General features: G+C 39.3%; 2 protein-coding genes across 2 annotated transcripts in view; both read right to left on the bottom strand.

The window, feature by feature from the left end:
- LOC104963316 (fibrous sheath CABYR-binding protein) overlaps positions 1-15,402 on the bottom strand; it is a 16,049-nt gene extending 647 nt beyond the window's left edge. Inside the window, exons 1-10 of the mRNA XM_010791892.1 lie at positions 15,342-15,402; positions 9,115-9,383; positions 8,201-8,333; positions 7,242-7,351; positions 6,981-7,080; positions 4,481-4,561; positions 3,140-3,166; positions 2,714-2,734; positions 797-913; positions 54-113 (exon numbers count right to left, since the gene is read on the bottom strand). Coding sequence (XP_010790194.1) covers positions 54-113; positions 797-913; positions 2,714-2,734; positions 3,140-3,166; positions 4,481-4,561; positions 6,981-7,080; positions 7,242-7,351; positions 8,201-8,333; positions 9,115-9,383; positions 15,342-15,402 — 979 coding nt within the window. The remainder of the gene's footprint in view (positions 1-53; positions 114-796; positions 914-2,713; positions 2,735-3,139; positions 3,167-4,480; positions 4,562-6,980; positions 7,081-7,241; positions 7,352-8,200; positions 8,334-9,114; positions 9,384-15,341) is intronic.
- Positions 15,403-17,075: 1,673 nt separating this feature from the next.
- Positions 17,076-22,395, bottom strand: part of LOC104963315 (sorting nexin-4-like) — a 14,856-nt gene continuing 9,536 nt past the window's right edge. The window contains exons 9-12 of the mRNA XM_010791891.1: positions 20,186-20,285; positions 19,613-19,758; positions 19,031-19,145; positions 17,076-18,848 (exon numbers count right to left, since the gene is read on the bottom strand). Of these exons, the coding sequence (XP_010790193.1) occupies positions 18,801-18,848; positions 19,031-19,145; positions 19,613-19,758; positions 20,186-20,285 (409 nt within the window). The 3' untranslated portion in view covers positions 17,076-18,800. The remainder of the gene's footprint in view (positions 18,849-19,030; positions 19,146-19,612; positions 19,759-20,185; positions 20,286-22,395) is intronic.

The following is a 22,395-nucleotide window of genomic DNA, read 5'->3' as shown; positions in this document are numbered from 1 at the left end:
GTGTGTGTGTGTGTGTGTGTGTGTGTGTGTGTGTGTGTGTGTGTGCGTCTTACCCTGGGGATCTGCCTGAGCCCCTTCAGTATCAGCTTTGCGGACAGCTTCAGGATCAGCTTCTATTCGCAGATTGACAAAGTCAGACCGAAGCAAAAACGCAGTAAGAAAAAAGTGAAGGAATAAAGTGATCACGTCAGTTTGGATTTCTCAAGCATTTAGTAAGTTAAACACAACTACAGTGTGACAGTGAAAGCACCCAGGGGGTTGTAAATATGTCTAGGCTCTAATTGACTAATTCCCTTTAGTGAGGGAGCATCCTTCATATTCATAAATACCAAATATATGAAAAGGGGAATATATAATTTACTTTATTTGAACATTTGATAAATACTATAGTCAGAGTAAAATCCTTTTTCTGAATCTGACATTTGCCCTACATCACTTGAGCTGAATGGCCTACTGCTGATGTTGACTGTAAATTAAAACTCTGCTGAATTGGTAGTATTGGTATGCAGGATGTGTGTGAGTGGACAGCAATTGACGACACTCTAAGGGATCAAGCTGAGTCTGCTATGTCTCAGAGGAAGACTGCTGACCTCCAGAACTTGTGATATTCAGACCCAAAGTCACACACTAACATGCCTTGTCCTGAACTTGAAAAAATTAAAACAAACGTGTGACTGGATATGCTGGTAGCTTGAGTCTAAAGACATTTTTGTATAAGTGCTGTAATGTCAAACATATCAAGCCTTGTTTACAGCAGTTTGGCATCATATTATTTGTTAGTCAGTGTGATAATTACCTTGTCTGTTTTTGAAGCACAGTTTCTTCCGTTGGTATGTGTAATATCCAGTAGCAGCTCCCACTATGGCCACACCGATTGCACTCAGGATGCCTGCTATAGAGCCGGAGCTGGCCTCTGTAGGAGACAAACAAACAAACAAAGATAATGATGACAGTGCACACTAAACATACTAGTGTTTATGATACAAATGTGACTCCTGTGTTGACTATTTGCTAGTGTAGCAGCTTAAGAGATTGTTATATTCAGCCTTAAACCTGGCTGCCACTTTGCAGTTGAGAAATGGCACGCAGCAGTGAGGCTCAATGACACGAGACTTGAGCGATGCATCATCTTTTCACAGCATTTTCTGATTCCATTTCTCTTGCCTACCCAATAATTAAGACTCTTGAAAGCATTCACAGTTACAGAATAAATCTGTCTGCACTCTGCACCTGTAACCCAGTTACCATGCCAACACAGATCTGAATAGTTTTCATGCTGTGTCATCGCAAATACCTCTCATAGTCTGTGAAAGGCACACGGACAAATGCACCCCTGAGTAAAAGCCATTAATTCAACTCCAAAATAAGTACAAATAATGGCAAATTATAGTGCACGTATATGATGTGACATAAGATGCTCTAGTGTAAATAGCATAACAATCATATTTTAATCATATGCTTACTATTTTATAGTATATACTTTATACAGTTTATAGTAGGTATTTTAAATAACTAATGATTTAACTCACCAAACGTCAGTGATCTACACTGCGTTACAATACATGTTATGTTGCATTCATCAGGGTTTAATACATTGCCAGAAGAAAGCCATCAGAATTATGGTTATATTTTATGACTTATATGAATCTTCTGAATTGGCTGTAAATGATGAAGATAGAATTCAAGATTAGAGACTTTGTTGCATGAATTATATCTGTAGATATATTATTTACAATTTCAACCTAACAATAATACAAATCAAATCAGAAAAAATAGACAAGGTAATTCAAAAATCAGGATAGGCTGGAGTGGAAGAGAACAAAGGGATACATTATGTTGTAATGAGTCAGCAACTTAAACAGGTACGCATGACAACTAAAGGAGTGCATCCAAGTTATGATGAACAAAGTTAAAAAAGGAGAACAAATAGGGAGTGGCATGAGTCAGAGAACCTGCGTGACTCGAGATACATGAATCAGGAGGAAATTAAGTGGAATAAATTGGGAGAAGACAGTGAGTCACTACAAGTAAGTACATACACACATACAGTAGATAAACTGACAGACAGCGTGCCCTACGGAAACACGCGTCTATGGGAACTGTCTGTGGTCAGCAGCCACAACCCCTATCACATTACTGCGGGCTACAAGGCTGGGGCCAGAGGTCATATAAAAAGTTACATTTGAGCTGTGTTATCTTTCTTTTTGTACTTTCTCTTATATGGATACCTTTACAACTGTTATCATTGATTGTCTGCCATTTCTAAAGCAGAGCACTTTAAAAATGCATACATAAATAAAATAAATAAAGTTTAGTAACTGATCCATGGCTTTTAATACTTAAACAGATTCATTGATCATCAATACAATGTCAAAGAGGTGTTCTGACTATCATAAGACTCATTCATTCATACATTCACAATCTATATCATGGTTGAGTTTTAATACAAATACCATTTGGCATTTTATCTGCCAATTGAAGGTCCAATCACTCTAATAGCCTGCTTGTCATTCATTAAATATAAAAAGGCAGTTATTCAAGTTGAAAGAAAAGTTTGGAAAATGTCCTACAGCATTGGCAGCAACAACACACCTGCTTAGGGCCCTAAAGTTATGAAAACAGGGGACTGCTTGTTTAGGGTATGTTTAGGGCAGTGAATGGGTGGCTGGGTAACTGTATTCAAAAAAAAGAAAAGAAAAGAGGGATAGCTCACCTTGGGCTTCAGGTTTTCCCGCTGTAGAACAGAGAACATATACATACCGTTAGTAACATGAAACACCATGTACATACTGGTAAAACCCTATAGGAGTTACACATTGGCTGTGAACCTAGGTACTATTTATTTAAACATGCACAAACATGCACCTGTTTTCCTACTGTCTGATAAAAGGGAACCGCACTTACTTCCGAGCTTCAGAAGTAACACTTTGACAGGTGTGTGTAGCGTGACTTCACAATGCTTTTGCAGAGGAACGGTTTCAAACAGTTCAAACTATAATAATAGTGGAGAGGCATTTTCCGCTGAGACTAGTATCCTGTTTGTACTGTCAGTAGCAAGCCAGCAATATCCTGTGTGCTTCACCAGTTTCCAGAACTACTGGACTGATATTTTTTGATCATGAACACAAAAAGGTCTTACCGTCTCCTAAGGCGCCTGCAGCATGTGCTACAAGAGAAAGAAAGACAAGTGTTTAGAGAAGGATAGGGGAAAAAGGCAAAAATAATTTCATGTCTGAATGTGTTGATCATGCAGGTAAAGCACAGAAAGCGGAGAAGAAAAAGGGAGGATCAAGAGTATTTTCTTTGAGGTGGTTTATTCCTCAGAGTCATTAAAAGGCCTGGGGTTTTGTCCTAACCGGTCTCGAAAAGCACATATGAAATGTCCTTTCTGTACACTAATAGAGTTTCCTTTATGATATCAGAGGAAGACAAACACTCATAGAGTTTCCTTTATGATATCAGAGGGAGACAAACAAACACTCTTTGTGGCCCGCGCTGAACTTTGATCTGTGACATAATGCAAAACAAACTCCATTATCTCCTTCTTCGTTGCCTGCCTGCCTGCCTGTATAAGCCTGTGATGTCACTGCTGCCCTCTACCTGCTTCAACTTGACAAATCCGCTAATAACAGAGCACTAAAGGAAAGCGCCCTTTAACTGAATTATAATGATTATAACGACATAGATGAATCAGCTTTTAGATGGGGAAAAAGGAGGAAAAATCAGTTGCTGTTAAAACGCTTTATGGCTCGTGAGCAAACTTTTCTCTTGTCGTGGGAAACAGTCCAATCCAAGGGAATATGTTTAAGGGCACAGTTTATGAGGCACAAGTGGCCTAGTCCTACGGAACACTCTGTGGAGGTGTGACTTTGTAGATGTGATGGCTACAGGTGGTGCAGCGATTGGTGGCAACTTCACCATTTTATTTCATTTTTTATGGCATCTTTTCATTCATATACATACAAAAAAAACGTTTAATTACTCTTAGCATATCATTTTACTCGCAACCTGTCTTACCTTAATAATATTCTTGCCTTATGATTTTGATTTTATTTAGTTTTCACTTAAAATGTAAATGTTTAAAAAAATGTATTGACTTCATTGCAATCCTAAAATGTTTTACAACCTGTTTCCTCAATGTAAAGCATTTTCTAAATTAGTTTTGAAACGTGCTGTATCAATAAAAAAAACGTTAGCTCAATGTCTCAGGATATATGGATTTAATACACTGCTGTATTTAAAAAAAGGAAAACAAGACAATAACGCCCCAGAGAGCAATGACTGGTCTTACGAAGACATTTTGTTAAGCGGCTTTTTTTCAGCATAAACAAAGAAATCACATACAGTATATTATAAAATGTCCTATCCACTTCCTGTTCACATGTATTTGTAAACCAGAAGTTTAGGGTTACCAGCTCAAAGTATAAAACCCTTTATGTCAGTAGAAGTTTTGACCAGAGTGGAGATGGAGATAACTCACCTCCAGGTCCCATACTGCGGCTTTTTCCTGAGTTTTCCTCTGCAGCATTTCCTGTCAGAGCATCTTCCAGGTCAAGACTCTCTGAAAAAACATTAAGGCATCATTGGTGATGAAAATGCAATTTCAATCCCTGTAGGGAAATTCACTTTTCGCCACCGCGCCCAGAGAGATATCTTCCAGATGTTCACCAAAAGCATGTAATCTCTTTAACACACGATACTTCACTGTTGCATGTTAATCTTTCTTAATAAAAACATCAGCTATAATGGGAACCCTCCCCACTTCAGTCCCTCATGGCTCCTATAGTTAATACCCTGCAGAGCTGTCCTGGAAAGGAACTGTGAAACTCCACCTGCTCTCAGGGTGTGACTGTTATCCTGTGAACAAGTGTTGACTTAGATTTTAAGGATATTATCTGTTAGGAACAATACCTTAACCTGACTCTATATTTCTGGGGGAAACCCCAAGTGACGTATTAAACATGTGGGACTACAAAACCGTTTTAGGCTGGGCAGGGATCAGTTAATTATTTCAGATAGAACCTAAGGGGAATCATTTTCCAGTGACCTTCTTTTACCTTAAATAATTCTTGATATGAAAACATAATGAGTAAAATTGCCCTCTGATAGTCAAGCACCTTTTGTCACAGATATATTATAAGTAATGAAACCATTTGTTGAGCCAAGCTTTACTCTGATACTCTCATTCTCCTGCGTTTATTAACCTCACAACCTTCTCCCCTCTCTTTGCCCTTGCATACCCCTGCATCTCTTTTCTTACTTTACCTTTTACAACAACCCCTGTTCTTTTCTAATTTCTCTCCTTTCTTAATCCTTCTTTCCATCTATCAACTCTTTACCTCCTTTCACCACCGTGCAATAACGTTCGGTGCCAGTTATCATATGGAAGAAACCTTCCACAGCAGCCCCTTCCTGCACCCCCCTTTCTTAGTTGTTAGCATGACTCAGAGGGGAGATAACGACCAGCCAAACATAAAATGACTGTTCTTGATTGACAAATAGGAGTATGTCCTGCTATAAAGCAAACAATAAGCATACTTTGAGCAGGAAATGCTGAAATGAGCGCAGAGAAAATACCATTGTAGGTGCGACACTTCCAGCTTTCTTTACTCAAACCATACCACCCTTAATTAAATCTGGAGGTACAATTGTGGGGGCCAAAATCCCACCTCATAACCTTGTTTTTTTTTAAAACATCTGTTTTACATTACTATGTTCAGAAAATGGGGAGTTGCAGCAACATGATACACGATACAGCATCTCATGAAAGCAGGTCATGTGTATGTTTAAAGGACTGATAGCAGAAAACAACAACAATTTCATGGGTATTTCGAGGGTTCAGTCGTGACACAGTGGGAATCTTATACGTTTGGACACATTCAAGTAGGTTCAGAGTTATGGGAAATATTAAAACATGTTTAGTCAGTTAAGATTAAATACTGGGCTGAGATGAAAACATTCTCGCTTTAAACACAACTGCTAATCATTTTTTGTGATTTTCTAGCTTTCATATTCTAATGACATGTAATGCTTTAATGGGGATTTCAATACTACCAGCTGCCGCAAGTGTACATTTAAGTATTTAGTTCTGGGGATTTCATCTATTGCAGTAACTGAAAATAACTGGTTTTAATTATGTTCTTGTGAAATGCTCTTGTTTGATGGAAGAGCTGCTGAGTCATACTTAGCAATTACTTGTGGTGTGCCTGAGTTATTTGTTTAGTTGTGTTAGACTTAGCTCCAGAAAGGTTGAGGTTTATATAAGTATTATATAGGAGGTTCATATAAGATTCTTTGGAAAATGCAGAAATTAAAGAGGAGAGAAGAACAAGTAACAAAATATATGTGTCAACTTCAACTGTTGGTAGAAAACAAAAAACAGAATCAGTGTTTGATGCAAACATCTAGTTGTCTAGTTGGACACCTTTATCACAAGCTCTACAAATGTGTACTGTAACACTCATCTGTTTTTCATCTTAAATAAAAGCATCAAAGCTTGCTGAATAGTGTTTACAAAGAGGGTATATGTGAATATCTATTTTCTCCATATTAAACGGCTTATTATATACATTAAGGCATTACGCTGATAAAGGAGATCATGACTCATGGTACAGTATGTAACATGCTACAACTAGACAGATTGTACCGGAACAGGAAGTTGTACAAACAAGTTGGTACAGTTCCCCATGTAAAGGACACACATGCTAAAGTGGTGAGCTCATCTGATGAATTTAAGTGTCCATATCGTGTCTTTAATACATACCTCGAGATACCTACTCTGTCCCAAGTGACTTGAAGCAAATAGCTATCTCTAAGTTCTTACCTACAGTCTCAAGGCTGCATTCTGTACCAGAGTCATTAGAAACAGGCATGGACATTTTTGCTTTCTTGATTTACTGTATATTAGTTGCATGGGGATCTTATTACATTTTCTTCCATATGAGGTTATACACACAAGACAATCCACAGTATATTCTCACCTGGGTCCTCCACTTTTGGTTCCTCTGCGGCTGGTTTTGTTGCTTCAGCAGCAGGGTCTGTTTGCTTCTCCTCAGTATCTGCTGCTGCCCCAGGTCCACTCTATTACAATGTATCAAATATAAACACAAAGGATGCGCCAGGAACTTCTCAAATTATTGCAGCTTCTGAAAAATGTGTGTTATACACTGGCTGTCGGCAATTATACATAATCAGAATGTAGATGTTAGGTTTGAATAAGACTTTGTAACGGTGCTACTGACCTCCTCCTGGGTGGGTGCTTCGGTACTGCTTGGGGAAGCTTCCACTTCTTTAGCTGTTGGTTCCTCAGCCTTTGGAGCCTCAACCTCTGGATCAGCTGCAGGTGCTGGAGCTGAGAGAGAAACAGATGGGGGGGAAGTTTAGATCACTCATTTATTTTTATTATCCATATTTTATGACATGGGATCAAATGGAATGGCTGGTTTTGTGGCACTTTTTATTGCATGTTGCTAGGCAGGTTCAAAAAAGCATTTTGCCTAATCTGCACATTGACAAGGTGTATAGTAGCAACAGTTAATAGAAAGACATCTCAAAATTGAAATGAACCTGTTTCTTTATCAATCAATTACATTGACTACATTTTTTTTTTAATGGTACACTTGCTGTTGCTTCTCAGTATGATTATTATTAGCCAAGCTGATGTTGGAGATCAGCATCGAATTGAAGGAGAAAAACAAGACAGAGTTGCAACAACTAAAAACACCAATAATAAAAACTGTTATTTGGGAGAAAAGAACAGTGTGCAAATTCTTGGTTATGGTTTATCAAATATCAAGCAGCATTCCGAGAAGGAAAAACAGGTCTGCATGTATTTGCAACGTTCGGTGTGTGTGGGTGTTTCTGAATTACCATCTTCACCACTTCCTCGGAAAATCTCTCTCTTTATCAAAGGTGCACTGAAGCACAAAATTCTACTTTAGATGCCAGCAGATGTCTCGCCAGTGGGCTTTTGATAAAACATAAAACATCAAGTGTTGATTTTATTCTTGATTTAAGTTAACATTTTATTGTTAACTTTTTATTTGGGAGCAGGACACAGTGAGTAGAATTGTTGGTAGGGTTATTATAAAAGTAAAGAAAAATGAGGATATTATATGCTTTTGCGTCAGATTAATCATCGGAAAAAAACCTTTCTGTATTTCCTTTTTTAAGAGTGCATATTTGAACACCAGTGGATCACCTGGTGTTGCTGCAGCGGCTTCTGTCTCTGTGTCGGCTGGAGCAGCGGACGCTGGTTCTGCTTCACCAGCCTCAAGGACCACAGTATCATCGGCTCCGGCTTCAGGTTCAGCAGAAGGCTCGGCTTCTGTTTCCTATATTAAACATGAGTTATACATATTTTAAAAAAAAAAATACATTTACATAAAAGAAAAACAAATATTTAAACATAAAAGCCCCTCAGGTGATTTGGTTTTTAAGATTAGTGCATATTTGTTAGTGCTTCACCATATCAGTTTTTTTAACCAACAGCACAACTGATATGCAAACTGGAGCTTTGCTTAAACACAAAACACAGTCTGAAAAGGGCAGAAACAGAGCTGCCATTGACGTTATGTTTCATAACACTTTCAATGTCCACCTTGAATGTACATGAACAACATTCAGCCACTTGATACTGTATGACTCAGCTTCTCAAATATCTGCCTGAAGAAGATTAAGAACTGTATATTCTCTAGACCTCAATGTACTAAATGCAGGCTGCAAAGAGGCACTGTTATCCAGAAACACGGCACAGCTCAGATCACTTTTTTGTAAATTTGTATATATTTAGTCGGTAATGCTGTTTTCAGAACACCCAAACATTTTCCTGTGTGCTATTTACCAGACAAGATAAGAGTTTGGAGTGATGAAGAAAGTAACATTATAAAAAATAACCTTTGTGAACATACTCCCTTTTATATATGTCACCCATACATCATCTGGACCTGCAATTATGTCACTTTTATATGTTTCTGCTTTAAGAGCAAGTGTTATTTAATTTTTGACCATATTGGGTTCTTTGGAGGTTGTTGATCACCGGGAGAACTCTAGCGAGATAAACACAGATTGATCATCCAAAGAAAACAAATCAACAGAAACAAAAATGTTCTTTACGTCGGCTGCTTTGTCAGTTTCCTCCGCGGCTGCTTCAGGAGCTGCGGCTGCTTCTGGGTCTGCTTCAGGGGCTGCGGCTGCTTCTGGGTCTGCTTCAGGGGCTGCGGCTGCTTCTGGGTCTGCTTCAGGGGCTGCGGCTGCTTCTGGTTCTGCTTCAGGAGCTGATTCAGGAGCTGATTCAGGAGCTGGTTCTGGAGCTGCTTCAGGAACTGCTTCTGCATCAGGAGCCGCTTCTGGGGCTGCTTCAGGTTCAGGAGCTGCAGCATCATCTACACAAAATGTAAAAGAATAATTAAGAAGGAAACACATATCCAGTCAAAGGCTGACTACTAGTACATATCAATTTAAAAAAGGGCAGAAAAACAAAACAAAAGGGCTGTCCTGAAACCCTGGTGCTTCAATAATCATACATCACACGACTGACAGAAGCCTGAGGAACTATCATTTTCTTTCTCTCAAGAAGAAAAGAGGCAGACATGGCAGGCTAAAATATGACAATATATCTCAATGACTCATACGGAGTTTCTTCTGCCTTTGAAGGCTTGCAACCTGGCACTACAACCCCTATAATTGACTGAATCGACCAATATGTTGTGCCCTTGCCTATTCACAAACAAATAAGCCACACTTTTACAAGTCTGACCTAAAATAGAACCAATAGAACAAAAGACTGGCAGTGATTTTTGATGATGGTAATTGAAAAACGGCATGCCTTAATCCATCTGTTACCATTTAAAACAATTACAATTATCTGTCGAAATGGTCGTTAAGATGTTGTGGATTCAGCACGCACGCACGCACGCACGCACACACGCACACACGCACACACACACACACACACACACACACACACACACACACACACACACACACACACACACACACACACACACACACACACACACACACACACACACACACCCCACTCTGATTGGTTCCTGATGTGAACTCTCCAGCCACAAATGGATGACAGACGCATCGATCACGTCTCACCTGCCTCAACATCATATGAAGACTCAACCTCTGCACTGAAATTGCAGCTCTGTACTAATGAGAAAATACAAAGCACATGTCTTTGTCATTCTGTGTGTGAGATGAGCATGGCGTTTGTGTGTGTTTGAGGCAGTGCTGTGAGATTCCCCTGTTGGATGTGAGAAGCTGAAACAGCGAAACTGTGCTCAAAGTTGAGCTGATTTCAGCAACACCCTGATGCTGGTTCTTCGGGATAGTACCAACCTTTAACAGGTATATACCATCTAGAAATAATGGTATGGGTGATGTTTTGCTTTCTGCTGGAAAAAGTAGTTTGAAATAGTGGAAAGATATATACAGCAATTTGGACCAAAAGCAAACTAAAACACCTAGAAATTGAAACATAAAGACATAAAGAGAAATCAGAATCTTCAGGGGTTTTCTGCTGTGTATCACAACTATCTTCCATAAGATGTTCACTTCACATCATTCATAATCACTTTTGAAGACAGTTGCTTATTGTCAAGTGAATTTCCAATGTAGGATCGCTGCCTTTGCCAAGTGAGATTCTATCAAAGTCAGAGACGCCCTGAGGGAGGGCGGCAAGAACACATCTGAAGTATTCCCATCGCACCGTTAAACCTCTGGAGGCAGGCCGTGCAATGTTGGGGACACCCTTGCTTCTTCCAAACACACACCCAAATCCATACAGACACTAGCATGGCTAAACACACACCATATGCACTTGAATATTAAGGGGTGGACTTGCATGATCACTAATAAAAACAAGCTCTATTTGAGCTTTGTATCAGTGGTAATCAATACTTAGTGCCATTGATGGTTTATTAAGAACCTGACAGTATCACAAACTAGGGCTGCTCGATTATGGCAAAAATCATAATCTCGATTATTTGGGTCAATAATTGAAATCATGATTATTAAAAACGATTATCCATTTACTTTGAAAACATCCATTTATTGAATACAAAATTTGAACAGTATGTTTTTAACAGTTGATTACCCTGAGTTTGAAGTATAATTCAACTGAAAAACAAATACAAAATAAATAAATAATCGTTTTTTTCCGATTATCATGTTTTTATAATCGTTGCAAGCCAAAATCGTAATTGCAATTAAAATACGATTAATTGAGCAGCCCTATCACAAACTGAAGAAACAGGACTGAATGTGTGAGTAAATGTGTTTGTGGTGGATTTCAGGTTTTTATCTTCATGACTTTCTTTGATATCTCAATCAAACAGGTGTTATCAAAGATGTACCGTAGCAAAACATTCAGCTTGTTGAACTAGTTTAGACGCCAGATGTCGCGCCTTTTTTTTATAAATATGCAGGTTAACTTTCTGCTGATATTGAATTGTTATTTCCTCATACCGGGATCACTGTTGTGTGTTTAATGATTGTGAGTATATATGTTTTCACCTACAGTAAATGTGAAAATGAGTGGGCACATTTTTCCATGGCATTGTGCAGACATGCATGTGTGTGTGAGGTATGTGGCTCTCATGTAACGTGGGTGTGTGTATGTGTATGTGTGTATGTGTATGTGTATGTGTGTGTGTGTGTGTGTGTGTGTGTGTGTGTGGGAAACTGCCCCCCATACAAACTCTTTCTCTTGCCACTCCATAGAACATTCTGTTCCCATCTATCAGTTTGCCACTTCCTCCTCTAACTACCTCCGCTTCAAACACACCCCCTTACATCCCCTCACCCAACAACAGGCATGCGCACACGCACATGTGTGTTCGTGTGTGTAGAAACCCATAAAAACCCCTTCTCATCCACCTTGGAGTCCAAACATACAAACAACCATATGTTCACACACAAAAGTCAAGTTAACATTCACCCTCACCCTTGAGTAAGCGCTGTCCTGTTTTGCGTTAGTGCAGCAGTGAAACAAATTGTTGCACATCCAAACCCTCTCAACCTTCCTTTTTATTTTTGCTTTAAAGACTGCCTCCCCCCTTTCCTCTCTCTTTCCCTCTCCCAAACTCTTAACTCCCTTTGTTTCTTTGCCACTGCTTTCCCCAGGGGCTGATGAGTCATCTGTGTGTCTCTGACATGGCTGCACGCAATTGTATGAGACTGAACAGCATGTGTAGAGTTAAACTCTAAGAAAAGGTCCCCAAAGACGGACTCTTAAGACAAACCAGTTTATGCATGTGGGAAAACAGGATACTGTCGGTTACATACTGTTCTTTAGGGAAACTGGCCTACAAGTTGTTGATAGATTGATAAATACCCTCCATGGCCACTTTATCAGGTATACCTATACCTGTCAGGGCTGGGCGGTAAGGAGCTAGAACATTCTGGTAAGTTATTCAAATGACAACACTTTAAAAACAGGAAAGACACTTATGCCATGTTACGATTTTACCATATATACAATCTTAAAATAAATATTAAACTTTAACTTCTCCGACATTGTCAATCAGAACTGAACATTATCATTAACACTGAAAACAGGAGGATACAAGTAGCTTAGTACATTAACATTTTACAGAACGTTTCAGGGTGCCTGACTATGTCTTGGCCGGGCACAACTCACTGTCGTTACTGTGAGTTACTGGTCCCAGCCTATACAGTCTATGGTCCTAGCCAGGAAATAGTCCAGCACATTAACCCCCTTAAAACTCCAAATTGCCTGTTTTTCGTGTGCAAAATAAACAAATGAGATATAACTCACAAGCTTAAGAGGTGCCTGTAAGTGTATTATATAACCTTTGGACTGAGTCAGGCTTGCTGTTTCCATCCGTCTCCAGTCTTTGTACTAAGCAACGTTTTAAAAGCTAAGCATTACACTACCTCCTGTATCGGATATGCTGCACATCAAGAGTCAAGCTTAATCTGTAACTGTCTTTTTTGCTGAAACAACCCTTATAATGCAGATAACTTTCCATTTTGTTGTTCTTTATGATCCAGCAAGCAGGACTTTGACATCACTTGGGGTTACTTAGTCTGGGAACCAACGTGTGTCAAAGCAGTTCCTGCAGACAAGTTAAAACAGGGTTTAAGGGATATATGTCCCTGAAAAAAACAAATATACTAACTTTTAGCACGTAACATCATTACGAGCTACTATGACAACAGCCAATATAGCTTGGAGACGACACTTAAATTGTTAGCCTATATAATGATTCACAGGCATCATGGAAGCTTTAGTGCTGTAATAATGATTGATGCCAAAGGGTGAAATATAATAAAACTGTTTAACTTGGCACTTGGTAGCATTTCTGAGTACGCCTGATAATTAAAAAGTAAAAAACAAATGTCATGTCACCTTTTGTTTTGCAAACTACTAAACAAAGACATTCATCTTTTTCAAATTCAAAGCCCTTTGATTTGTATGACTCACATTCTGAGGCCAGTTATGAATGACAAAGGAAGAGCACCTTATGACACTTTCGGTTTCCTGCCGTGAGATTGTGTGAGATCGCCTGAGTGTGGTTGAACGGTACTATATCGTGTACAGACACCAATAACCAATGCTTGTCTCGTAATAGTACACCAGAAACTGTGTGTGCATGTGTGTCAGGTGATACAACAGCACCTTCACAGTGCATTGTTCTGTCAGATATGGCTCTATTGTGTGTTTGTAGGACAAAAAGTTCCGTGTTTACCCCAATCATACACACCTTAAAACAGCCCCCATGGGAGCAGAGAGAGTGAGAGTGTGTCTGTGCATGTGTGAGTAGATTTCACTTATCCACCATAAGAGAGATTTATGTGATGGTAGTTGATGGTGTAAACAAGGACAAGTCTGCACACAGTACACACATGGCACAATTCTTTCATCTGCCTCTAAAAGACACACACACACATGCTCTATAACTGACTCATACAGAAACTCACATTAATGATCACTCCCATACTCCCACATGTTCTGTATATTTAAGTAATTCCCCACTCCCACCCCCACACACACACACTCTCTCTCTCACACACAAACACACACACAGATGCTGAGGGCCCTGGGGGAGTGTAAGGCGCTGAAACTAGTTGAGTTGTTGGGTGTTGTCTACAGCTGGAGCTGGATCTAGTTACGAGAAACTCCCTACACTTCACTTCTATAGCTTACACACATTGTGCGTGATGTGTGCGCTGACCCAAGGACCCATCTTTTTTTTCCCGTGTAACTATGAACTCCTTACATGCAAGCAAGCAAATACACCCGTGGAGATTTTCTGTGTCAAAGTACAGCAGCACATTAGGTTTTACAGTGAGGTTACGGTTCGGCAAGTTGAGAACAAGTGTGTGTGTGCGTGTGCGTGTGCGAGGGGTTCGTCTTTTGTGGTTTGCCACTCATAAAAAATGAACCGGTAGAGTGAGAATACATCAGGTCTCATTGTAGTTCACCAACTGAAATGTTGTTTGCATAATGATAATGAATCTCACTGTATCAATGAATAGCTCTCTCACTCTATCCTTGATTGTATATCTGCTGTTTTCCCCTCTTAATCTGCTCCAACATTTTAGTTTTTATCTTCTTCCAACATCTTCCTATCTCTCCAAGTGTCTCTGCTTTTCTCAATGCTTCCTTTATCTCCATCTGAGTTTTATTGCTCTTGAGAAATCTGAAATCATTGCATGCGCCGCGGGGAAGGGCAGGGGCCCATGAGCCAGATGAGGAAGAAGAAAGAGGAAGAACAGATCATAGTATGGAAAAAGAAGATATGAAGAAAAAATGAGACTCACAAAGCATCAGTGATTCAATGAAGGGGACTAAAAAGAGCTGGAAAAATGGATGAAACAATTAAAAGAGGGGGGAATTCCATATGTAAGGACAATGGGCCCGCCACACCCCTTTGGGCCAAACTCATGTCCAGAAAGATAAGGCCAAATTAAATGACACCTATTTCACTGTTAATGCCTGGCCTGCAGAGCCGTGAAAGACGGAGAACAGAAGAAGAAGGCAGAGCTGCCTCCATTCATTCAGCCAGAACAGATTGAAACAAGCAGATTATAGCTAAAGGTGAATTGAATTGGCATACAGACGGGGAGGCACAGACTGGCAAAATACACTGGCGATTGCCCTCAGACAAACACATACACATTCTGATGGAGATGATCAACCCACTGAAAGATCGATAGATAGATAGATAGATAGATAGATAGGTAGATAGATAGATAGATAGATAGGTAGATAGATAGATAGATAGATATGTGCGTGTGTGTGTGTGAGAATAAGAGCATGTAGCTTAAGGCTGGGCTGAATTAATTGGAAATGTAATCATTACCTTGTGCCTTGGCGCTTGTAGCCAGCAGGCTTCCTAATAGCAGAATCCACAGGTATGACATCATGAGAACACGGTGTTCTGGCTGCGATTGAAACGGGGTTGAGATTCTCTTTCCTCTGCCTTCAAATAGGACAATGTACCGGCTCAGAGGTTTCAGGTAGATCTGGAGGGCGTGCGTGTCGGCGTGCCGGTGCGTTCTTGCGCGTCGGATCAAACCCGTTGCGTTTCTAAGGTGCTCAATTGCTCTGCTCAGTGCGTGCCTCCGCGGATCTGTCGTCCTATCCTTTTGTCTCGATTGGAAGGGAAAGGTCCAGTCTTTATTAAGGTGGGCGGGTCTCTTCTCCCAAATACGTACAGGCAGGGAGGCATGAGGGCTGTGTACGGGATGTGATGGCATCACACACATGTTTTTGCCGTTGCCATCCTGTTGCTAGAATGACTGTTGCCAACAATATTTGTATCTTCTTTATCGATACCGCCTGGTTAAACACAACATTCAATTGGCACAATCTCAGAATCAAGCATTCTTTCAATCAAGCCATCCATCGTCTATTCAGATAAGCTACTAAGCCACAGTGGCTGTTCCTCGGTGAAATTAAGCATTTTTTTCGTGGCTTCAAAATGGAATACAATGATTATTGTAGTTAATTACTTTCTTACAACATCACAGCTTACTCGGATTTATTAATATATCAGGTTTCTCAAAAGTACACGGATTTACTGGATTTGGTAGGCTGTGGAATGTAGAATTAATGTTAGGTTTCTATTGGAGTAAAAACCCCATGACCTCATACAAACCAGACAGAATGTGGATCTGAAAAAATAATGTTCTTTTCCTTGGGCTCCTTTCCTTTTCATTACCACTTTGTTAACTGAGCCACATTAAACTGCTTTCACCAGAATATATCGGCAGGGGGCGCCATTCATTATGTATATTACAGTTCACGCCTTCATTAAAGCATGTGAGGCGTTCAAATCCCGATAAACATAACAAAAACATCACGACTTTGACGAGGGGTGTTCACATATTCGTGATGTACATTATCTTTGAATCACTGCCATCTTTTTTATTGTATCATAAATGGTAGGGGAGGCATCTACCACGTAATATTATACCAGGTTAAACACATTGAACTAAGTTTAATTAAATAAAAACCTTTTTTTTGTTACACTTTAATGTCTTAAAATTAGAAAGCAAATCAAAGGTCTCATATCAAATGAGTAACTTATTTCAACACCTCAAAGTTACATTTATTTCCTACTACCTAACTTGAACCTTATTCATAGGAATTATGCATGTAGTTGATGCATTGCTTTGCTTGATATTCTCACTGTTTTAGTAAACTAAAAAAACTATTCCTGTGTGATTTGATATATCTTGCATGTTGGTAGACAGGTATCAACACACCACCATCACATGAGTGTAAACACACAGTTACGCCCATCTAAATCATACACCGTTACCACAGGTGTTATGGAAAAAAAAGGCAAGCCTTGCATAGGGGTGAGGCTGTGTTACTTCGAAACAGATTAATTACAACAGTTTGCCCTTTAGAACACACTCATTTAGCAACAGTTTCTTTTCTTGCAATCCACAAAGACAAACAAAACGCCCCATGGGAAGTCATCAAGCAACCTGGCTATGACTATGTAGTCTGTAGTTTGAAACCAGCAACAGCACATTTTGTCCCACTCAGCTCATTTTCACATGTAATACAAATGGAATGAAAATTATTTTTTAAAAAGAAATGTGTTTATTAGTGTCTTAGCACAATGATTACATAAACATTAAAACAATCTCTTATTGAACAAGTTGATACAAAAAGCCTTGATTTGGGAAATTAGAGTATTTCTGATGATTTGTTAAGAAAGAGCAGGGATAGCAAAGAGAACAAATCTCTGCACAACTTTTGCATGACCCTTTTGCACTTATCTGTCCTTAGATAGATATTGAAAGTAGCACATGTATTGTTTATAGCATATGTATTTAGCGAGAATTTGAGTTACTGACGTATTTGTAGTTAAAGGTTTCCAATATTTGGTCAGTATTTTTCCGAACCATTGACCTGAGGCATGCGCATCAAAACCCATGTCTAGTATTCAGTGCAGTACCTTAACATCAGAAAAAGGGGCGAGGCCCATTTTGTTTCTCCCCTGTTGTACAAAACCCATGTTCATTTTAAGGCAATAAAGCTTGACAGCAAAGAAAAAGGCACAATTATTCAATTTTCAGCACCGGTTGCGTTTCACAACACTATTGTTTGCAGATTGGTTAGTTCTTGGCAGTGCCATGTCTCAGTCCTCAAAGAAAGCATCCAGAGTAACTAAAGCCTAAGTGAGGCCTTCATGACTGTATGTTATTATTGGTTATTTGCGTTTGGCACATGAAACAAAAACAATATAACAAAAACTGCCCAAAGCTTGTATACACTTCTCCTGTGCTCCCCACCCGTGATCTGTAATATACAGACTAGCTCTTGGTCATAAGCACTTTGGTGGGCTATCGTTCAAAAACAGCATAAAGGCTGAAATGGAAATGAAAAAGAAAAAGGAAGTTAATGAGTAGTAACTTCCTTTAGTGTGGTTATTGTCCCCTTTTGTCACAATTTTGACTTCCTGTTTCTGATTTATCTGCCACTGAGATTATTATGAACTTCAAAGGATTACACCTTCTTTCGAGGCTGAGAAGAAGTCGTGGTAGAAGTATTTTGAAAAACATTATTCCTGGCAACAACTCTAACATTGATACCTGAATGTCTGTCCTTGTATCTCAATGCAAAACTCTGCTGCATTAAGGAAGGCCCAGGGACATAGGTTATAGATGCTCTTGCTGAAAGAACATTTAAATGCCATTCTAATTAACATAAATAGGATATCCTTTAGATTTTTTATTCAAACAAGCTTGGTGCTGTATTTTTCACTCTTTACCTCCTTTTAAAACATCGTCATAAGAGAGCATGATCTCAAACTGACTGAAATATACTCCTTCTTGTGAATACATTTTCCATGTTTCAAGGATAAGAGATAATTGTAACAACCCAAATTCATTGCACAGCCATTCCCAATGTGCAATCATCATGCATTATTATTAGTGCAGGAGTTTCCTCTTGTTCGTGATGTGAGTTTTTCAAAAAAGAGGAAAAAAGTATTGAAAACTTGGATCATGTGGAGTCTGAAAACCACATCAGCAGAATGCCAGGAGAATGAGGCTGTTAGGACAGCTGGGACTGACATGGAAACTGTCTCTAAATAAATGTGTGTGTGCATGTGTGTGAGACGGAAAGAGAGTGAAAAACAGAAACAGAATCATTCAGCATAGCTAACAAAGTGAGGGCAGTATTAAGGCTCCTGTGTTCCATCTCCATTTGAAGGCAGTTTAAGGATTGGTTGCTGGTCCCACTCTGGAAATTGTGATTGACTATTGTTTTGTTTCAAGAGAGTGAATGGCTGGAAAGCGGCTCACATTTTGTTGAAACAGTCCTTGGCGTTGGACCACACCTGGATTCCCTGAGAAAGTGGTGCATTGAGAGAGAACAGATTAGAGAAAGAAAGCAAAAACACGACAGGTTTTTTAATTAGAAAAACAGATTGGGAGCTTTACTGCTGAGAAATCAACATCACAAGATGCCTGGCATTTTTAAGTAGGCAATTATACAAGAAAAAAGACATTATAGAAAAGAATCCCATACCTTTTTACACGTGCTGATCTGCATAATGGCATAGCTGATTAGTGCTTCACGCAGATCTTTGTCCTTCTGCTCCTTAAAACGTTCAATGTCTTCCCAGGCCATTTGAACAAACTCTCTGAAGAAACAAACACAAAGGAACCACTGTGAAAGAGCTGGTGGAAGGGAGAATAGAAGGCATGGCATTAGGGGGAAAAACAATGTGTTTGTCTTTTTATTCTCAAAATTACTAATGTGTTATTACTCATACACAATTATTCCTGGTTTCTTGACCCTGGTCTTCCTGAGAACAAATTCAGACTATAAGGGAGTAGCTCTAACCACCGATGGGTGGTCCGAAAATGTATACGTTTGTTTTATTTTTATTGATAATATTTTCTCTTCTTAGGAACTCTTCCAATGTATAGTTTTCTGTCTGATGCATGAAAAAGTTATTATAGAAATAAGGGCAAATCACGTAACTAAAAACCAGAAGATATACTGTGTCTTCAGAGGGAGGGAAATAGTGAGAGGAGCAGAATAAGAGTGGGTGAATACATATCATTTAGAAAAGGTGGAAGATTGGTACATTAGCGTGGAGCTTACTTGCACTCTGTGTTCTTCTCCTTGAGCGCTTCCTCCCCCTCCTGGATGCTCTGCTCCAGAGCAGCCAGCCTGCTCTCCCTCTGCTCCTGGCTCTCTGTGCCAAACAGTTTACTGGTCATGCCCTTCAGGGAAAACACACGTACTGTCTGCCCAAACACAGAAACACACACATATTAGGCTGAACCGCTAGAAGCACTCATTCCTGCCTATGTCCATTAAGCTTCTTAACACTCACATGTAATGAAATGTACTTTTTAAATGTTGGCCATGAGGGCTGTGCAATAGGGCACCATTGTCAGTATGTGCGTCTGTATATTGTGAGTCCAGACCAAATGTCCTTACGGGGACTATATCGTATCGTATAGTATTAATTGATTTACTGATGTCTTCATCAAGTCAGACCACAAAAGTGTTTTAAACGCTTGCCTAATTCTGTTCAAAATCGTTTGTGTGCAATCATCCGGAAATTTGACAACTGACTTGACATGGCCATTGTGTGTGTACCACATGTGTATGTGCCCAGAATGTGTAAGAGAAAGTGAGAGATAATAAGCGGGTGTGTAAGTGCTTTACCCCGGTAGCCAGCTCTTCTCTCTGCTGTTTCTTAGAGACGAGTTCCTGAGCTGCCATCTCCAACTCATACTGGATCAGCTCATGTTTCTTACATACTGACCTTCACAAACACGCAGAGGAATGGAAACATTCAAAAAACATCCATATGTGTAGTCCTATTACATTATGCTGCTAATATGACAACAAACAGTCAATAGGTATGAATTTTCCATCGGCGTCACTAAAAAAGTTAGACATAGCCGATTGTTACATCTGCCTCTTAATAAACAGCATGTGACACTGAACTCCATCCAATCACTGACATCAGTGCTCGTTCAGAACAAGTCTGCATTATGTGCTCTGCTGAAAGATGGTTTGCATCTGCTATTGACAATTTGCATGTGTGCTGCAGCGTATTGCTTTGTTTTGAATAAATATCAAGTCAAATGGCGACATGTGGCAGAAGCAGACAAGAGTATACTTTCTTTTTTTACTTGAAAACATTACATAGAAAAAGATCAACAAAACATAAAACCATACGCCAAATGTTTAGTGGAAAAGTCAGGGTTTTATCTCTACAATACCTCAAATTACCCTGAACTAGTTCTTCCATCAAAATGTATTAATATTCATGTTGTTGATTCAATCAATCAATTGTTTGATCTTATAAACTATGGAAAAGGTCTACAGTCACAACTGGACATTTGGTATTTATTCTTGAATATTAGTTAGAAACTGAATCAATGGACGAAATAGTTGGTGAGAGTGAGCTACTTAACAAACATTGGTACCACTTTACAATAAGACTGCCCTTATAAAGGGTTTACGAATAGTTTGTAATTCATTTATTAATTAGGTTGTGAACACTTTATAAATCATGAATAAGCTTTTACAAGACATGAGATAAACAGGGCAACTGTGGCCGGTTGCTTGCCAAATAGTGAGCCCACATGTATCTGTACTGCTAAGCCTATTGGCTACTTAGCTGACTTCGTCTTCTTCATCAGCCAGCATCCTTGGTATCTGTTGTTCACTGAGTCGATTCTCGCTAAGTAGCCATTATAAGGCTAAGTCATCTTGCCAAATAGTGAGCCTGTGTTGATGTATGAAAACTATGTTAGAACTGGTTTATAAATGGTTCTTAATGATTAATAAAGTGTTTACAACCTAATTCATAACCTAATTATAAACCCTTTATGAATGTTTTATAAGGGTAGTCTTATTGTAAAGTGGTACCCAAATGGTGATATTTGTTCAAACCAAATGCTAATAAAGAGCGCTGGCAGACTATTTGATAGACAGTTGATTTGGATAAGAGCATCGCCTAATTTCACTCATATTGCATGACTGCCTATTCTATTGGCCAGTTATACAGTGGAGGAAACAAGTATTTGATCCCTTGCAGATTTTGTAAGTTTGCCCACTTACAAAGAAATGAACAGTCTATAATTGTAATGGTAGTTTTATTTTAACAGTAAGAATATATATAAGAGATATATCAATTAATTTGCATTTAACTGTGGGAAATAAGTATTTGATCCCCTTCCAACCAACAAGAATTCTGACTCCCACAGACCGGTTAGACAAGTCCATTTTCTTTAGGAAAGTACTCCTAATGTGAACTTGTTACCTGTATAAAAGACAACTGTCCACATAATCAATACATCAGATTCCAACCTCTCCACCATGGGCAAAACTAATGAGCTATCTAAGGACCTCAGGAACGTGTGTCTGAGGTCCGCACCCTCTGATAAGGCTGGGATTTGGCTACAAGACCATCAGAAAGCAGCTTGGAGAGAAGAATTTTTACAACCGCCTCCGAGGGATTATTGTTTATTATTATACAAATTATTGAACTCAACCTCTGCTTAAAAAAAAATAAAATCACAGCCAATTCATTTGGCCTTTCTTTCATGCTGTGCAAAGAAAAAGCAACCTCTTAATCCAGATATCTTACCATGACTCGGCGCATGCATGCATGCATGCATGCATGCGGTGTGGCATGACCACCGAAACAGAAAGATATGGACACAAGATGTGTGCAAATGTATTTTGTATCCATGTGGACAAGATTTAAGTGGGGGGGACCTAACCTCCTATAGGGGGGACCGGGGGCATGCTCCCCCGGGAAGATTTTTTTTTTTAAATATTGGAGTTAAAAGCATCAATCTGGTGCACTTTGAGAGCAACATGAGGAGATCTATGGATACATCTCTCAACACCATTTGAAA

The sequence above is a fragment of the Notothenia coriiceps genome, unplaced genomic scaffold, assembly GCF_000735185.1.
Source record: "Notothenia coriiceps isolate Sejong01 unplaced genomic scaffold, NC01 NC01_scaffold00035949, whole genome shotgun sequence".
NCBI classification, from domain to species: Eukaryota; Metazoa; Chordata; class Actinopteri; order Perciformes; family Nototheniidae; genus Notothenia; species Notothenia coriiceps.
Note: the sequence above shows the minus strand (reverse complement) of the source record. Positions and strands in the feature narration are given on the sequence as shown.